At 41.0% G+C, this 15,805-nt stretch overlaps 1 protein-coding gene across 1 annotated transcript in view; it reads left to right on the top strand.

Moving 5' to 3' along the window:
• rttn (rotatin) overlaps positions 1–15,805 on the top strand; it is a 221,600-nt gene that overhangs the window by 123,432 nt on the left and 82,363 nt on the right. The window contains exons 30-31 of the mRNA XM_055634871.1: positions 11,336–11,446; positions 15,215–15,373. Of these exons, the coding sequence (XP_055490846.1) occupies positions 11,336–11,446; positions 15,215–15,373 (270 nt within the window). The remainder of the gene's footprint in view (positions 1–11,335; positions 11,447–15,214; positions 15,374–15,805) is intronic.

Below are 15,805 nucleotides of genomic sequence, written 5' to 3'. Positions count from 1 at the left end.
GCTGTACACAGTATTAGTGAGACCACATTTGGAATACTGTGTACAGTTCTGGGGTCCATACTTAAGAAAGGATGTACTAGCCCTGGAGGCAGTGCAGCGAAGGTTTACAAGATTAATTCCTGCAATGAGGGGATTGACATATGAGGAAAGGTTAAGTAGGCTGGAACTCTACTCTTTGGAGTTTAGAAGAATGAGAGGCGATCTCATTGAAACATATAAGATCGTGAGGGGCCTTGATCGGGTGGATGCACCGAGGATGTTCCCAATGATCGGGGAAACTAGAACTAGGGGACATAGTTGCAGAATAAGGGGGGGGCTCTTTTAAAACTGAGATGAGGAAGAACTTCTTCACCCAGAGGGTGGTTAATTTATGGAATTCACTGCCCCAGGGAGCAGTGGAAGCAGAAACTTTAAATATATTTAAGACTAAAATAGATGGTTTTTTAGCTGCCAAGGGGATAAGGGGCTACGGGGAGAGGGCAGGGATATGGACCTAGGTATGGTTAGTATAGTAAGACCTGAGTGATCTCCTGGACAAGTGTCGATCGCCTAGATTGGGGTCGGAGAGGAATTTCCCGGATTTTTTTCCCGAATTGGACCTGGGTTTTTATCCGGTTTTTTGCCTCCCCCAGGAGATCACGAGGTTCTTGGGGTGGAGAGGGGTGATAGCGGTATAAAGGGGAGGGTAGTGTCTTGTGTTCTGTGTCTTGTGTCTACTGTTTGTGGGTAAGTGTGTCTGTTTAGTGTTCAGCCATGAGCGAATGGCGGTGCGGGCTCGATGGACCTGGTGGTCTGCTCTCGCACCTACTTTCTATGTTTCTATGTTTCTAAGATCCGTCGGAGTAGGATGTAGGCAGCCGGTGATGATCCACATGGTGTCGTTGAGGATGGCGTCTAGCTTGCCAATATGAGTGCCGTGGCACCATGCTGGGGCGAGGTAATCAGCGGCGCTGTACACGAGTGCAAGAGCACTGGTTCAGAGAGTAGATGTCCCGTCGCCCCATGACGATCCAGCCAAGCAACGCAGGAAGTTGTTCCGTGCCGAGACTTTAGTACGGAGACTTTAGTAAGGTGTTGCTTGTAGGTCAGCTGCCGATCTCGTTGCACCCCGAGGTATGTAGGAAATGGTTTATAGGGTAGGGTTGACCCATTGAGGGTGACGGTTAGCTGGCATTGAGCTTCCTTGTTGTTCAGATGAAAGGCTGATGTGGTGGTTTTTGCCACACTCAGTTTTAGTCTCCAGGTCTTAAGGTAGCCCGCGACAAGTTCCATATCTGCCGAGAGCACATCCTCCACATTTGACCGACTCCTGCAGTAGGGCCAGATCATATCCGTATACATACTAGCGCGAGGTCGTGCGTGGCAGATCGCTGATATAGAGATTGAAGAGCATGGTGGCCAGTACCGAACCGAGGGGGACTCCAGTTCTTAGGTATCGCAGTCGGCAAGATTGTCCGTCGCTAGTCTTGAGTACAAAACTGAGGTTTGCAAGGATGTTGGCAAGGAACCGCACTAAATGGCGGTCAGGAATACCACCAGCAGTAACCCTGGAGAACATGAATAGGTGACGTTTCGAGTCGGGACCCTTCTTCAGACTGAATCAGGGTTCCGATCTGAAATGTCACCTATGCATGTTTTCCAGGGATGCTAACTGACTCGCTGAGTTCCTCCAGCATTTTGTATTTTTCCAAGTCTTAACTATAGATTTATTACAATATCTCTGAAACACATAGTAATATAATAACATGACCACATTGCCTCCAAAAACTGAAATTGATCTGTGGCTTAACAGTTAAATAACAGTTAAATATGTGGCTAGGTAGATAATACTTTGGTTAGGTGGGTGTGCACATATATTAAATAGCTGGAGAATTACATTTTAGAGTTAGCAGAGCATAAGAACAGGTGAGACTCACTTTTGGTAAATGAGGTGGATAAACAAAATTGTTAAGCTCATTTACAGAGGTGATGCACAACATTTAAGTTTCCATATTGGAATATTTTGCAAAGCCTGAATTTGGGGTCTGAATTTGGTTTGAACTCAGTGAAGTATTGAATGAGATGAACCTTGCAAAAGAGAAAATATTAGCATGTTTGGTATCTTTAGAAGTGGATAAATTGCAAGGCCCAGGTGAAATATTTCCCTGGTTATTTAAAGAAGCAAGGGAAGAAATTGGGATATAAGAGCATTAAAAAAAATCTCACACATTTCTGAAATGCCTTCAGAATATTGGAGGACTTCTAATGTGGTCTTATTTAAAAAGAAAGAAGAAATAAAACGGTCCTGTAATTTTAACCCAAGTGGTAGGTAAATTAATACCATAGACCTTTCTAGTGTATGGTGTAAACCTTCATTTAGAAAGACATAGTCACAGAGATCCTCAGCGTGGCTTCATTAAGGAAAGGTCACATCAGTGTAACTTGACAGATTTCTTGGAGGGGAGTTCAATTGATGCAATGCAATTGAACTTGAAGATATTTCACAATGTCTCACAAGATACATTTGTCTAACATGCCATGATGTCCATGGGAGAGTGGAGACACACGTTGGATCCAAAATTAGTTCAGGAGCAGAAACTGAAGGTGCATTGGATGTTCTTATGCCTGGAACACTGTTGTAAATAAGCTACCACAACGAATAGTACTCACCTCCTCACTTTGCGTTTTTTTTATATTTTATTTTTAATATTTTATTTTATTAGAAGTAAGCACAGTCATATGGCACCAAAGTGCCTAATATATATTTTCATAATACATTTTATGTACAACTTTTTTTTGTTATATTGAAAAAAGATGAGCATAAGAAAAAGAAGTTAGATAGTAAAGGATAGAAAGATGTGAAATATATAGTGTGTGAAGAAAGAAAACGAGTAAATGAAGAAAGTTGAGAGAGAAAATAGTGGGAAAAAAAGGAGATCATTATTTATAATCTTGACCAACCCTCGTCCAGTCCTGAAACAGTTATTTTTTACAATTGTGTTGCACCATATGATTCCAAAAAAACGACGAATGGAGACCAGCTCGTTATGAATTGGTCTGGTTTATCCATTAGGAGGAATCGCATTTCCTCGAGATGAGCGGTGTCCAACATACTTGCAATCCACATTTTAAGCGCACTTTGCGTTTTTTAATAACTCCTTTCTCGTTTCCCTGACATTTAAGTTTAAATCTTTATTACCAGTGTGACAGATTCAGCCACATTCATGCATTGCACACTATCTGTCTTTAATGTTGCACATACTGCCTCCTTCGTGCACGGAAGCAAATTTCAGTGTGCACACTGCATGCGACAAAGCCATCTTCACATACACGGATTTTTACTCTACATTTTAAACACATTGTGTCGGTCATGAAATTGAATTTTCAAGCCAAAGAGTAAGGATGAAAGGAAAGAGGGCATGTGACATTTGATTTTACATTTCCCTTAATTGAAACATAGAATTGCGATAAGAAACACAAAAGAGCAGAGAGGAATTGTGCAGGTAGAAATTTAGTGTTTGAGGCTTTCAGGTAAAATACCACATAAAGAAACTGAGTTACTGGTATCAGAATTCTTTAGAAAGAAATGACACTACAATAGTGGATTTAGCTGCAGAAGTTAGAAAATTGAAAGATTATTCAAAGAATGTGAAGATATTTAATACTTTAATAATAAGAAATGTGTGAGATAGCACTTTGTGACACAGCTTCTGGAGCTGCATCCCCTCAACTCCAGCGACCAAGTTCAATCCTGAGCTCTGCTGTCTGTGTGAAGTTTGCACATTCTCACTTTAAATTTGTGTGTTTCCCCTGGGTGCTCTGGTTTCATACCACATCATTCGAATGTACAAGCGCTGTAAATTACCCCAATTGCACAGGTATGTGGTTGAGTCTGGGGGTTGATGGGGAAAGTGGGAAGAGTAAAATGGATTTCTGTCAGAAAGAAAATGGTGCTTTGTTGACATGGTTGGGCTGAATGGCCTGTTTCCATGATGTATCTCTCTATAACTCTGACAATTAACAGTACTGTGATTCTGGCTGAATGCGGAGAGGGGGGCAGGGGACTGACCCAGGGTGAAATTAATGGAAGAATAATGTACATGGGTACATGGAGCAATCAGACGAGGATCAATCTATAACTATCTAAAGAAACTGAGAAGATGCTTTGAAATTGGAAGATTATTACAATTTAAGAGATTCATTTAGATTTTAAAAAATCGAGAACAATGGCTGCCAGCTGATTCACTGTAACCAATCTTAAAGTGAAGCATCAAGATATTGAATAATGCAGATTGATAATATTGTGTGATAGATGTAAAATACATTGTTTTTTAATGTGCATGGAAATTAGATCTCATATCACTGCTTTCTCAGCTTTTTGTGATTGAAAATCTACTTAATCTAGAATAGGTGATGTTTATGGCTGTCTGAATTGAATCTAGTTATGACTTTCAACCAGCATTTCCTGTTATGACCCCAAATGGATTTCCACATCCATGATACAAACAAAGCATAGAGATTTGTAGCATGGGGATGGATTTTTCAGCCCACCAAGTATGTGCTATCAACCATACATGTACTTTAATCCTCATTGAATCATATGTTTTTATTCCCTCCATATTCCTATCAACTCCCCCAGATGTTTCCAATTACCTACATACTAGGGGCAATGTACACAAGTCTATTACTCTTCCAAACTGCGCGACTTGTGACTGTGAGAATAAACCAGAGCACCCAGGGGAACACATGCAGTTAGAGGGGGAAATGGCCATCAAGTCTACTCTGCCATTCAATCATGGCTGATCTATCTCTCCCTCCTAACCCCATTCTCCTGCCTTCTCCACATAGCCTCTGACACCTTTACGAATCAAGAATCTATTTATCTCTGCCTTAAAAATATCCACTGACTTGGACTCTACAACCTTCAGTGGCAAAGAATTCCACAGATTCACCACCCTCTGGTTAACCATATAACAACCATATAACAATTACAGCACGGTTAAAGAAATTTCTCCTTCCAAAAAGAATGTACTTTAATTCTGTGGCTATGACCTCTAGTCTTAGGCTCTCCCACTAGTAGAAACATCCTCTCCACATCCACTCTATCCAAGCCTTTCACTATTCTGTATGTTTCAATGAGGTCCCCCCCCCCTCGTACCTTCCAGCGCAGTGCTGACAAACGCTCATCATAGGTTTCTAGAAAACTACTCTTTCATGGGATCATTCTTGTAAGCCTCCTCTGGATCCTCTCCAGAGCCAGCAGATATGGTGCCCAAAATTGCTGACAATATTCCAAATGTGGCCTTACCAGCACCTTATAGAGTCTCAACATTACATCCCTGTTTTTTTGTATACAAGGCCTCTTGAAATAAATGCTAGCATTGAGTTTGGTTTCTTTACTACTTATTCGACGTGCAGATTAACTTTTTGGGAATCCTACACCAGCACTCCGAATTGCACACAAATGGCATAAAGATCACGAATAGGCTGCAGCTCTGCCAACTACACCAATGTGTATGAAGTATCTTCCCACATAAGGCTAATTTTAGAGCTGTGCAAGATCTTTCCTTGCACTTAAACAACCCACACAACTCCTTCCCCGATTAGTCTGAAGAAGGGTTTCGGCCTGAAACGTTGCCGATTTCCTTCGCTCCATAGATGCTGCTGCACCCGCTAAGTTTCTCCAGCATTTTTGTCTTCCTTCCCCGATCTTCAGCTGGCCTCCTGACCACAAAATATATCTCGGTAAAATGAATTTCGGAGGGCAGCTAAATATGAAAAGTACGCTATATAATTACGTAATATGATTACGTAATATGAAATTACGCTATCCCTCAGTTGTTATAATTACAGGATTTTGTTAAAAGAGGCCCCTTATATAAGTTGATTCAGCTCCTTATATTTATTTTGCTTTTGCTATGCCTTGCAGATCATGTCTTCTTTGCCGCCCAATTGATAGAGTTTGCACTGCAATTCAGGGAGCAGTTTTGTGGCCACAGGGAGGAGGTGATTGAGGATGACCCTTGCTATGATTCCATTAGTGGCAGACCCTTTTGTGGTTACCACAATCTCCTTCCTCAAAATGGTCACTGAGGTCCATGTCCTCCTTTTGGACATTTCAACCTGACACACACATTCTGTTTCTCCTTCCACAGATGCTGTCTGACATGCTAGGTATTTCTTGCATTTTCAGTTTTTGCTTCTTTTTCCACAGATGTTGCCTGAACTTTATAGTTTTTGTTTTTTATTACAGATTTTCACCATCTGCATTGTTTTTAATGTCTTGCCTCTGTGGCTCAGACTGGCATTCTGTGCTTTGGTCTCACAGTCTGTTAATTGCCTCACTAGAATCAATTCCATACGCATGGAGGCTGATGCTGGTTCTCATATTGCAAATCTGTGGAGATTCTGAAAATGATTAGAAGTAGCAAGCATAGCTGGAAATACACGTGCTTTGTCAGTGACTTCGACAATATATTTACATCAGATTCTCACTGTACATTTGGGTCCCGGTTTAAATTGTTGTGCATGGTACCTAGGGCTTGCAAAATCAGACAGTGAAGGGGTGATAAGAACATTCAGGAAATGCTGAATCAAGAATACATGGGTATTACAGCACATCCCTGAGACAGGAATTATCCTTTTGGATCCCCCCACTGTGATAATTTACTCTGCACCATCCCCAACACTGAATTAACCATAGAGACCTATATGGGCATGGCCTAATTTTCATCCTTTTAGATCAGAATTTACTTTGCTTCACAAAGTGCATTCATTCATCTCAGCAGCATGTTGCTCATTTAAATTTGCTTAGGGAATTGCAATACAGAAACTTTTATTGAATCACTGAATGGAACAGTGTATATTGAAGAAATTAGACACGCTTTGGAATATATTTTTTAAAAGATCAATAGAAAGGGCAATTATGCGTGCATCATTGATACTCATGGAAGCTGATGCTATTTTTGAGGTTGCAAATCTTTGGAGACTACAAAATAGATTAGAAGGAACACTCGTTGCTGGAAATGCAGGAGTTTTCCCGAGTTAAATGAAACAAAGCCAGAATAATCCAATGTAATTACATGAGATGAAAAGGGTACGAAAGAGGTCATCTTTGCCCTGCCCTGATCCATTGCTGTCTTTCTCAATCTACAAAAGTAGTTTTATCTTTAATACTCTACATTACACCAGGAGGCAAGAATAATCTTTTTAGTACATGGTTGGATAACGTTTTTCGATAACATCATACTTTTTGACAACCCGTATGCTGATTACCTAACCTATTTTCATCTTTCTTGAATTGTTACAGCCAAATTCTTTATAAATCAATTACTACTTTTTATTGGAGGCACAAGATTGTATGAGATTGTAATATTTTAAATGTTAGCTTCCAAGATCTGATCGTGTGATGCAGTAGTAATGCAATGCTGGTTGGAAATAATTGCTTGGTTGAAGGCAATTCCATCAATTCACAACGTATGCCTTTTGTACCTGCTCCTATGAGCTTTAAGGATCACGGAAAATGTCAATGGATCATAAGATGACCCCCCTGGCTCTATGACCAATATATTGCACTCAAGCACAGATTAATCATTCAACTCAAATTGCTACTTACTGGATTTTAATAGATTTAAATGTCAATGCCTCCTCATTTTTAGAAAGCAGTATTACAATTTGAAGTAGTTTATCCTATGTACTGCGTACAGTTTTGGTCTCCTAATCTGAGGAAAGACATTCTTGCCATAGAGGGAGTACAGAGAAGGTTCACCAGACTGATTCCTGGGATGGCAGCTTTCACATGAAGAAAAACTGGATAGACTCGGCTTGTACTCGCTAGAATTTAGAAGATTGAGGGGGGATCTTATAGAAACTTACAAAATTCTTAGGGGGTTGGACAGGCTAGATGCAGGATGATTATTCCCAATGTTGGGGAAGTCCAGCACAAGGGAACACCATTTAAGGATAAGAGGGAAGTCTTTTAGGACCATAGAAACATAGAAATTAGGTGCAGGAGTAGGCCATTCGGCCCTTCGAGCCTGCACCGCCATTCAATATGATCATGGCTGATCATCCAACTCAGTATCCCGTACCTGCCTTCTCTCCATACCCTCTGATCCCCTTGGCCACAAGGGCCACATCTAACTCCCTCTTAAATATAGCCAATGAACTGGCCTCAACTACCCTCTGTGGCAGAGAGTTCCAGAGATTCACCACTCTCTGTGTGAAAAAATGATTTTCTCATCTCGGTTTTAAAGGATTTCCCCCTGATCCTTAAGCTGTGACCCCTTGTCCTGGACTTCCCCAACATCGGGAACAATCTTCCTGCATCTAGCCTGTCCAACCCCTTAAGAATTTTGTAAGTTTCTATAAGATCCCCTCTCAATCTCCTAAATTCTAGAGAGTATAAACCAAGTCTATCCAGCCTTTCTTCATAAGACAGTCCTGACATCCCAGGAATCAGTCTGGTGAACCTTCTCTGCACTCCCTCTATGGCAATAATGTCCTTCCTCAGATTTGGAGACCAAAACTGTATGCAATACTCCAGGTGTGGTCTCACCAAGACCCTGTACAACTGCAGTAGAACCTCCCTGCTCCTATACTCAAATGCTTTTGCTATGAAAGCTAACATACCATTCGCTTTCTTCACTGCCTGCTGCACCTGCATGCCTACTTTCAATGACTGGTGTACCATGACACCCAGGTCTCGCTGCATCTCCCCTTTTCCTAGTCGGCCACCATTGAGATAATAGTCTGCTTTCCTGTTTTTGACACCAAAATGGATAACCTCACATTTATCCACATTATACTGCATCTGCCAAACATTTGCCCACTCACCCAGCCTATCCAAATCACCTTGCAGTCTCCTAGCATCCTCCTCACAGCTAACACTGCCCCCCAGCTTAGTGTCATCCGCAAACTTGGAGAAATTGCCTTCAATTCCCTCATCCAGATCATTAATATATATTGTAAATAGCTGGGGTCCCAGCACTGAGCCTTGCGGTACCCCACTAGTCACTGCCTGCCATTGTGAAAAGGACCCGTTTACTCCTACTCTTTGCTTCCTGTTTGCCAGCCAGTTCTCTATCCACATCAATATTGAACCCCCAATGCCTTGTGCTTTAAGTTTGTAAACTAATCTCTTATGTGGGACCTTGTCGAAAGGCAGGTATAAGATATTAATTTGGATGATCAGCCATTATCATATTGAATGGTGGTGCAGGATCGAAGGGCTGAATGGCCTACCCCTGCACCTATTTTCTATGTTTCTATGTAAACTGCTTTGAGATGTATCCAAAATATCTGATGATTCTTCATTAATATACTGTATTTCTGCAAAGTGTGTCCATAAGTGGGTGGTATATTTGAATTGAGAGCATAATAATAATGTACTTTATGAAAAGAAGAAAATATTCTTTGATCGTTAGAACTGGACCCTATGAACAAAATACACCAGAAGAAAATACATCTGGAATAGATGGTATGAAAATAACGTCATTCCAATTTGGAGAGTTTGGAGAATTGCTTTGTCCCCTGAAACTTTGGAGCACTTTTTTGAGAAATCATTGTGATTTTATTTGCAAAAGCCTTATTTGTCAATGTTCTTTAAAGATTTCCATAAAATATATACTGCCTGTAAAAGCTTGTACATAAAGATTTAATGTACGTTTCCATTTCCATCTCTTATTAATAAAAAATAAACTAGTGAACATTGGCATGGAAAGTAATATATTAATTGCAAAGCTAGCTTACAAGGACTTTGTTTACAATTTTATATAGAATAAATTTGGATCTTGATTCTAAAGCTCTGGCGATCGAATGTAAGGTTTCTGGGTCAGTTTATTGTCATATGTACCAGTTAAGGTTCAGTAAAATTTAAGTTACCAAGATATATTCTAAAAATGGAGTGGTATGTGTTTTTGATGGTTGTGTAGCAATGGACAAGGGTGTTTGAAACTCTGGTTGGGCAGACAACATGCTGATAGTATTTTGGCAACTCATTCCTGAGGTTGGCCTGATCAAAATTCCATGATTATTACAACAAGGCCACAGGATACTTAGTTTCAATGCTGTTGGTGACAGTGTGTGGTTCCCCGAGTGCAAGTTTAGCATCACCTTGCGTGTGATGCAGACAAGGGTCAGGAGAGCCAAAATGAATTCCTGTTGCATTCACTCCATTAAGATATTCCACTATCGGGGGAGCAGGAGCTTGCCAGGACTGCCACGTCTGAGTGTTATGCAAAGCTAGATAAGAAGCAGACTCCTCTGCCCTTTACCTGCCTGAGAATACTGGTAGGTCTGTCTGGTGTAGCTAGAAATCTTCTGGTTGTGTGGCATGGTCAGGTGAGGCAGAAGTGAGCCATATCTCTATGAAACAGCACACAACTGTCCCTCAATTCTCTAAGGGAGGTAGTAGGCCTAGCATTTAGGTCATTCAGTGTGTTCTCAATAGCCTGTATATTTTCCAGCAGTACGTTGGGGAGTGTGTGTGTGTGTGGTGTGGTGTGGAGAGGGGAGTAAGTTGAAACCACGTTCTTTCAGCCGTACTTGTAGCCCAGCACATTTCCCATGCTTCCTCCAGGGATGAGTGCTTCTGGTCAGGCCCGGGAGCTGGAGTGTGGAATTGGTTGCTCCATTAGATAAACGATGTGCTTGGGTCAGTCTGTGCGTCGAGATAGTAGTGTCAGGCTCTCTGGTAGATCAGGCCTCAACGAGGGACATGGCATCGAGTGCTGCAGGTCAAGGCCCGTCGCCGGTGACTCAGCATTGGGCCGTTCCTTGGGCAGGACCAGTGGTCTTGTCGCAGCTGCATCTTCCTGGTGTGAGGGGCCCACAATCGGTCGGGCTAGTACTCTGCTCGGGTCAGCGAATTTGACCCGTTAGGGCCTGGTCATCTGAGTGGGTCAGCAGCTATGCAAGGCCAAGGATTTGGGGGATATGTGTAGGCCAAAGGCTTTGCCGGTCAGAATAGGCTTCATTGGTCAAATCAACTCGGGTCAGGGAAGGTCTTCATTTTGGAGATATCAGACCTCTGGGAATATTAAAGATTATATGATTAGAGCATTGAAAAAAGGTGCTATGCTTACAGCTAGATTTAAAAGAGTCCTGAAACGTCACCTATTCCTTCGCTCCATAGATGCTGCCTCACACACTGAGTTTCTCCAGCATTTTTGTCCAACGTCAATTATTCCAGCATCTGCAGTTCTTTCTTAACCACTTGTGGGTGGTATATCAACATTTTTATTTGAAAACGCATACAAATGCCTTTATGCTTAATATAGAATCTGAATTAAGGTTTGATTTTAGCAATAGCATTGGAGTAAGGGAAGGTATTTCATGCTTTTTTTTGTTGTTGTAGGATTGGATATCTATGTGGTCTTTGGTCTACGAGCATAACATTGAAGATCATGTGCCATCAAGACTTGACCTAGCCTGGCTTATTCCCCTGTGGGTTGACCGAGATCCTGAGGTGTGCAATCTTTCTTGTACATGTTCATCGGCTAATCTGTTATAATATAAAACTGATCTTGGATGTGATGTATTTATTTGTGTGTATGTGTGTGTTCGTATGTGATTCACATCTCCTCGAAAACGCTAACGGTGAAATGTTTACATATTCTGGTAGAGATTTACCTCATGATCTCAAAAATCGCCTCATCTGAAAACTTGATTAATTATTTCCCGAATTTTCTACTAAAATTGGTCACCAATCTGAGATATTTTTTAAATTTAACGTGCTGAAGTGAGCTGGATGACGTCACAATGCCTCTGCTCCTCGCGGCAAGCTGCGCAGATTCCACCCCCGAGCTCTGGATTGAAGTCGCTAAACACAAACTCAAGTCATGCAGCGCACTCTGCTGGGCTCCTTGAACTTCTACAACATGGCGGCGGCGGTCGTTATCACAGCGCTGGCGCGGACAGGCGCAGTGGAAAAGCGGCCGCCACGGGAGACAATCGTGCGGGGGGGACGGAGAGGAGGCCATTCCCTGTTCACGCACTATATGACTGATTCTCCTTGTGATTTAATCTTTAAAGTCTGTGTATCATTCTGCTTAATCAATGCCGCATTTTTTTCAAGATCGATCTATTTTTCCTAAGGTCAGGTTACCAAGGGCAGCTTACAGTTTTCTGGATGTTGGCCAAATATATCGTGGTGGTAGCATAACTTCTGTTCCTCTCGATATTAAAGGCCGTAATGCATGATCCTATCCATGGCCTTTTAATTGGCTACTAGAATGAATGAATCCCAGACACTTTTTAACTCCACTGCTTCAAGCCTTCCATTATTTAGAACGCACCATGTTTCTCCAGAGCCGATGGCCTTTTCTTTTCCAACAAGACCACAGTTTTGTCCATTCACACAATCAGTTGAATTAATCTATTCACACGGCTTGCCACATTTATTATGTCTTCAGGAAACTAAAATTGATGACTTTCTAGCCTATCATTTCAGCCATTTATAAGTAGGATGATTATCTGCGAGCCTGGTGTAGATCCTTTTGAGGCGCCAGCTGTCATTCTCCAATGCTTTGAATACCTTCCCATTATCCCTTTTCTCTGCTTCTGGCCACTCCACAACTATCCCATCCAATTAAAAAAAATGTCTTCCATTGTATAGAACAGATTAAGTGTCATTCTTACTACTGACTAATCAAAACAATTCAGGAATCAAGTTCTGAAATTGGTTTCTCATCTTGCATTGGCAAAGAAATTACTTTGTTTCCTCCCTTATGAAGAAAGTTATTTTCTGTTAAACATTCACGTGTATTGATACTGATATACAACAGAGGCCTGACCACAGAATACTGGGGTAATATTCCACTGCATGCTGAGAGAATGCTTTGCAAAACCCTGCTTCATTGAAGAGATCCAACTCATTGAGTTGGATGATCAGCCATGATCATATTGAATGGTGGTGCAGGCTCGAAGGGTGAATGGCCTACTCCTGCATCTAATTTCTATGTCTATGTTTCTACCCCATTATTATTTTGAAGAAAACTGGGTAGTTTTCCCCCTTGTCACAAACTGTATTTTTCTTTCATACTAAAACTTAAATATTTGTCCATTATCTTATTCCTATTGATGAGATTTGCTTGCAAAAAATGATCAATATGCATATTGCATTGCACAAGCATTGAATCATGGAGATATACAGCATGGAAACTGTCCCTTCGGCCCAAATCCTGCCAACATCCTTGTAAATCCTCTCAGCACTCTTTCCAGCTGACTGACATCTTTCCTATAGCTGGATGAGATTGTATAGCGGTGCAGGCTCGAAGGGCCGAATGGCCTACTCCTGCACCTAATTTCTAATTTCTATGACCAAAACTGAACATGATACTCCAAATAGCTTGATCCTTGATCCTTCTTTTCTATAATCCTCCCAGACCCAATTGTTCATGTGAAAGTCCTGCCCTGGTTTCACTTCCTAAAATGCAACATCTCCGATTTATCTGAATTAAACTTCATCTGTCATTCCTTGGCCCACTTATCTAGTTGATCAAGATCCCATTGTAATTCATGATAATTATCTTCACTGTCTACGATACCACCTATTTTAATATTATCTGTAAACTTACTAATCATGCCTTGTATATTCCCATTCAAATCATTGAAATAGATGATAATTGGCAGTGGATGCAGCACAGATCCCTGAGGCACACCATTAGACGTAGGCCTCCAGTCCAAAAAACAATCTTCCACCACCACTCTCTCTTTCCTACCATTAAGTCAATTTTGCATCCATCAATTTGGATCCTATCTAATCTAACCTATCCAATCTAATGTACCTGAGCAGCCTACCACATGGAACCTTATCAAAGGCCTTACTGAAGTCCATATTTTTGACTACGTCTACATAGTGCAACTTCCTTGGTTACTTCTTCAAAAAACAATCAAATTTGTGAGTCTATTCCCCCATGTACAAAACCATGCTGAATATTCAATTTCAACCATGTCTTTCCAAATGCATGTCTATCTTATCTCTTAGAATTTTCTCCAGTAATTTTCCTATTGCAAATGTTACTCATACTGATGCACAGTTCCCAGGTTTTTCTTTGCAGCCTTTCTTAAATAGCAGCACATAATTGGCCAGCCTCCAGTTTTCTGGTACCTTACCCATGTCTAATGATAATTCATACACCTCAGCCAAGACTCCTGCAATTTCTTTAGCTTTCCACAGTGTCCTTGAATATACCTGATCAGGTCCTGGAGATTTATATACAATCATATGTTTTAGGACGTCCAGCAACTTTGAACTAGAAGACATTGCCAATAACTTTCCCAAGTTGCAGAATCTTTATTTGCTTCTCCATGGTAAAAAAACAGGAGAAATATTCATTGAGAGCCTCGCCTGTCATGTGCAACGCCACACATAGATGATCAAATTATAACCATATAACAATTACAGCACGGAAACAGGCCATCTCGACCCTTCTAGTCCGTGCCGAACACGTATTCTCCCCTAGTCCCATATACCTTTCCCGTCCATATAACTATCCAATTTATTTTTAAATGATAAAAAAGAACCTGCCTCCACCACCTTCACTGGAAGCTCATTCCACACCGCCACCACTCTCTGAGTAAAGAAGTTCCCCCTCATGTTACCCCTAAACTTCAGTCCCTTAATTCTCAAGTCATGTCCCCTTGTTTGAATCTTCCCTACTCTCAGTGGGAAAAGCTTATCCACGTCAACTCTGTCTATCCCTCTCATCATTTTAAAAACTCTATCAAGTCCCCCCTTAACCTTCTGCGCTCCAAAGAATAAAGCCCTAACTTGTTCAACCTTTCTATGTAAGTTAGTTGCTGAAACCCAGGCAACATTCTAGTAAATCTCCTCTGTACTCTCTCTATTTTGTTGACATCCTTCCTATAATTAGGCGACCAAAATTGTACACCATACTCCAGAATTGGCCTCACCAATGCCTTGTACAATTTTAACATTACATCCCAACTTCTATACTCAATGCTCTGATTTATAAAGGCCACATTCTTACATTTTTCCTACATTTTACGTAATTTGCAAGATCTTGAGGTCACAATATGCAATTTATAATGGCAAATCACTTTATTTTTATTTTGCAGGCATATGTCAACCAATATTCAGATTTGCACCAAATATTATATATCTCCATTTTCGGCATTCATTAGGTATGAAATGTATGTGTTTTGCAAATGATGAGACCAATAATTGTTCAATACATGCTATATGTATTAGTTTCTGTTTGTATTTTGCTAGGTACGTTTTGGCAGCTTGGGTATTGGATCAGCGTTAACACTGGTAGAAAGTGGCTGTGTTGCATTGGCAGCCAGCTGTCAAAACATTTCTGGAGGATTGTGGGGCACAGTGCTGAATATCTTTCTGGACCAGTCTGAGTGCAGTATGGTTCGTAAAGAGGTAGGCAATCCTTTCAATTATATAGTAGTAGATATTCGTGCTATGATTTGGCTTTTACCCAACATACTGAGCACTTCAGAGCAATAAAACATATTCATAATTAGGCTGCCTTGCTATATTCTGTAACTGTATCGCTGTGATCTTGATGGCATATCGCTGGACAAACAATTATTCTAATTGTGATGTTGGAGTTCAGAATTACAAAAGTAGGTATGTTGCAAAACCTACCTGAGCGTTGTTTGAGAATCTGCCCCAGGCCGTGTGCGCGATTTTGGCGTTGTTTAGCGGGGGCGGGTTTAAAGGGGGCGCGATTTTTATAGGCTTTGCAATCGAAATTAGCCTAGTAAATCATAAACAAAAACCTGAAAGACCCCGTATAAAGGTATTATAGTTTTTTTGGCCTTGTATAATAACATTAGTTTAAAAAATCAC

This window comes from Leucoraja erinacea, chromosome 4 (genome assembly GCF_028641065.1).
Source record: "Leucoraja erinacea ecotype New England chromosome 4, Leri_hhj_1, whole genome shotgun sequence".
NCBI lineage: Eukaryota > Metazoa > Chordata > Chondrichthyes > Rajiformes > Rajidae > Leucoraja > Leucoraja erinaceus.
Note: the sequence above shows the minus strand (reverse complement) of the source record. Positions and strands in the feature narration are given on the sequence as shown.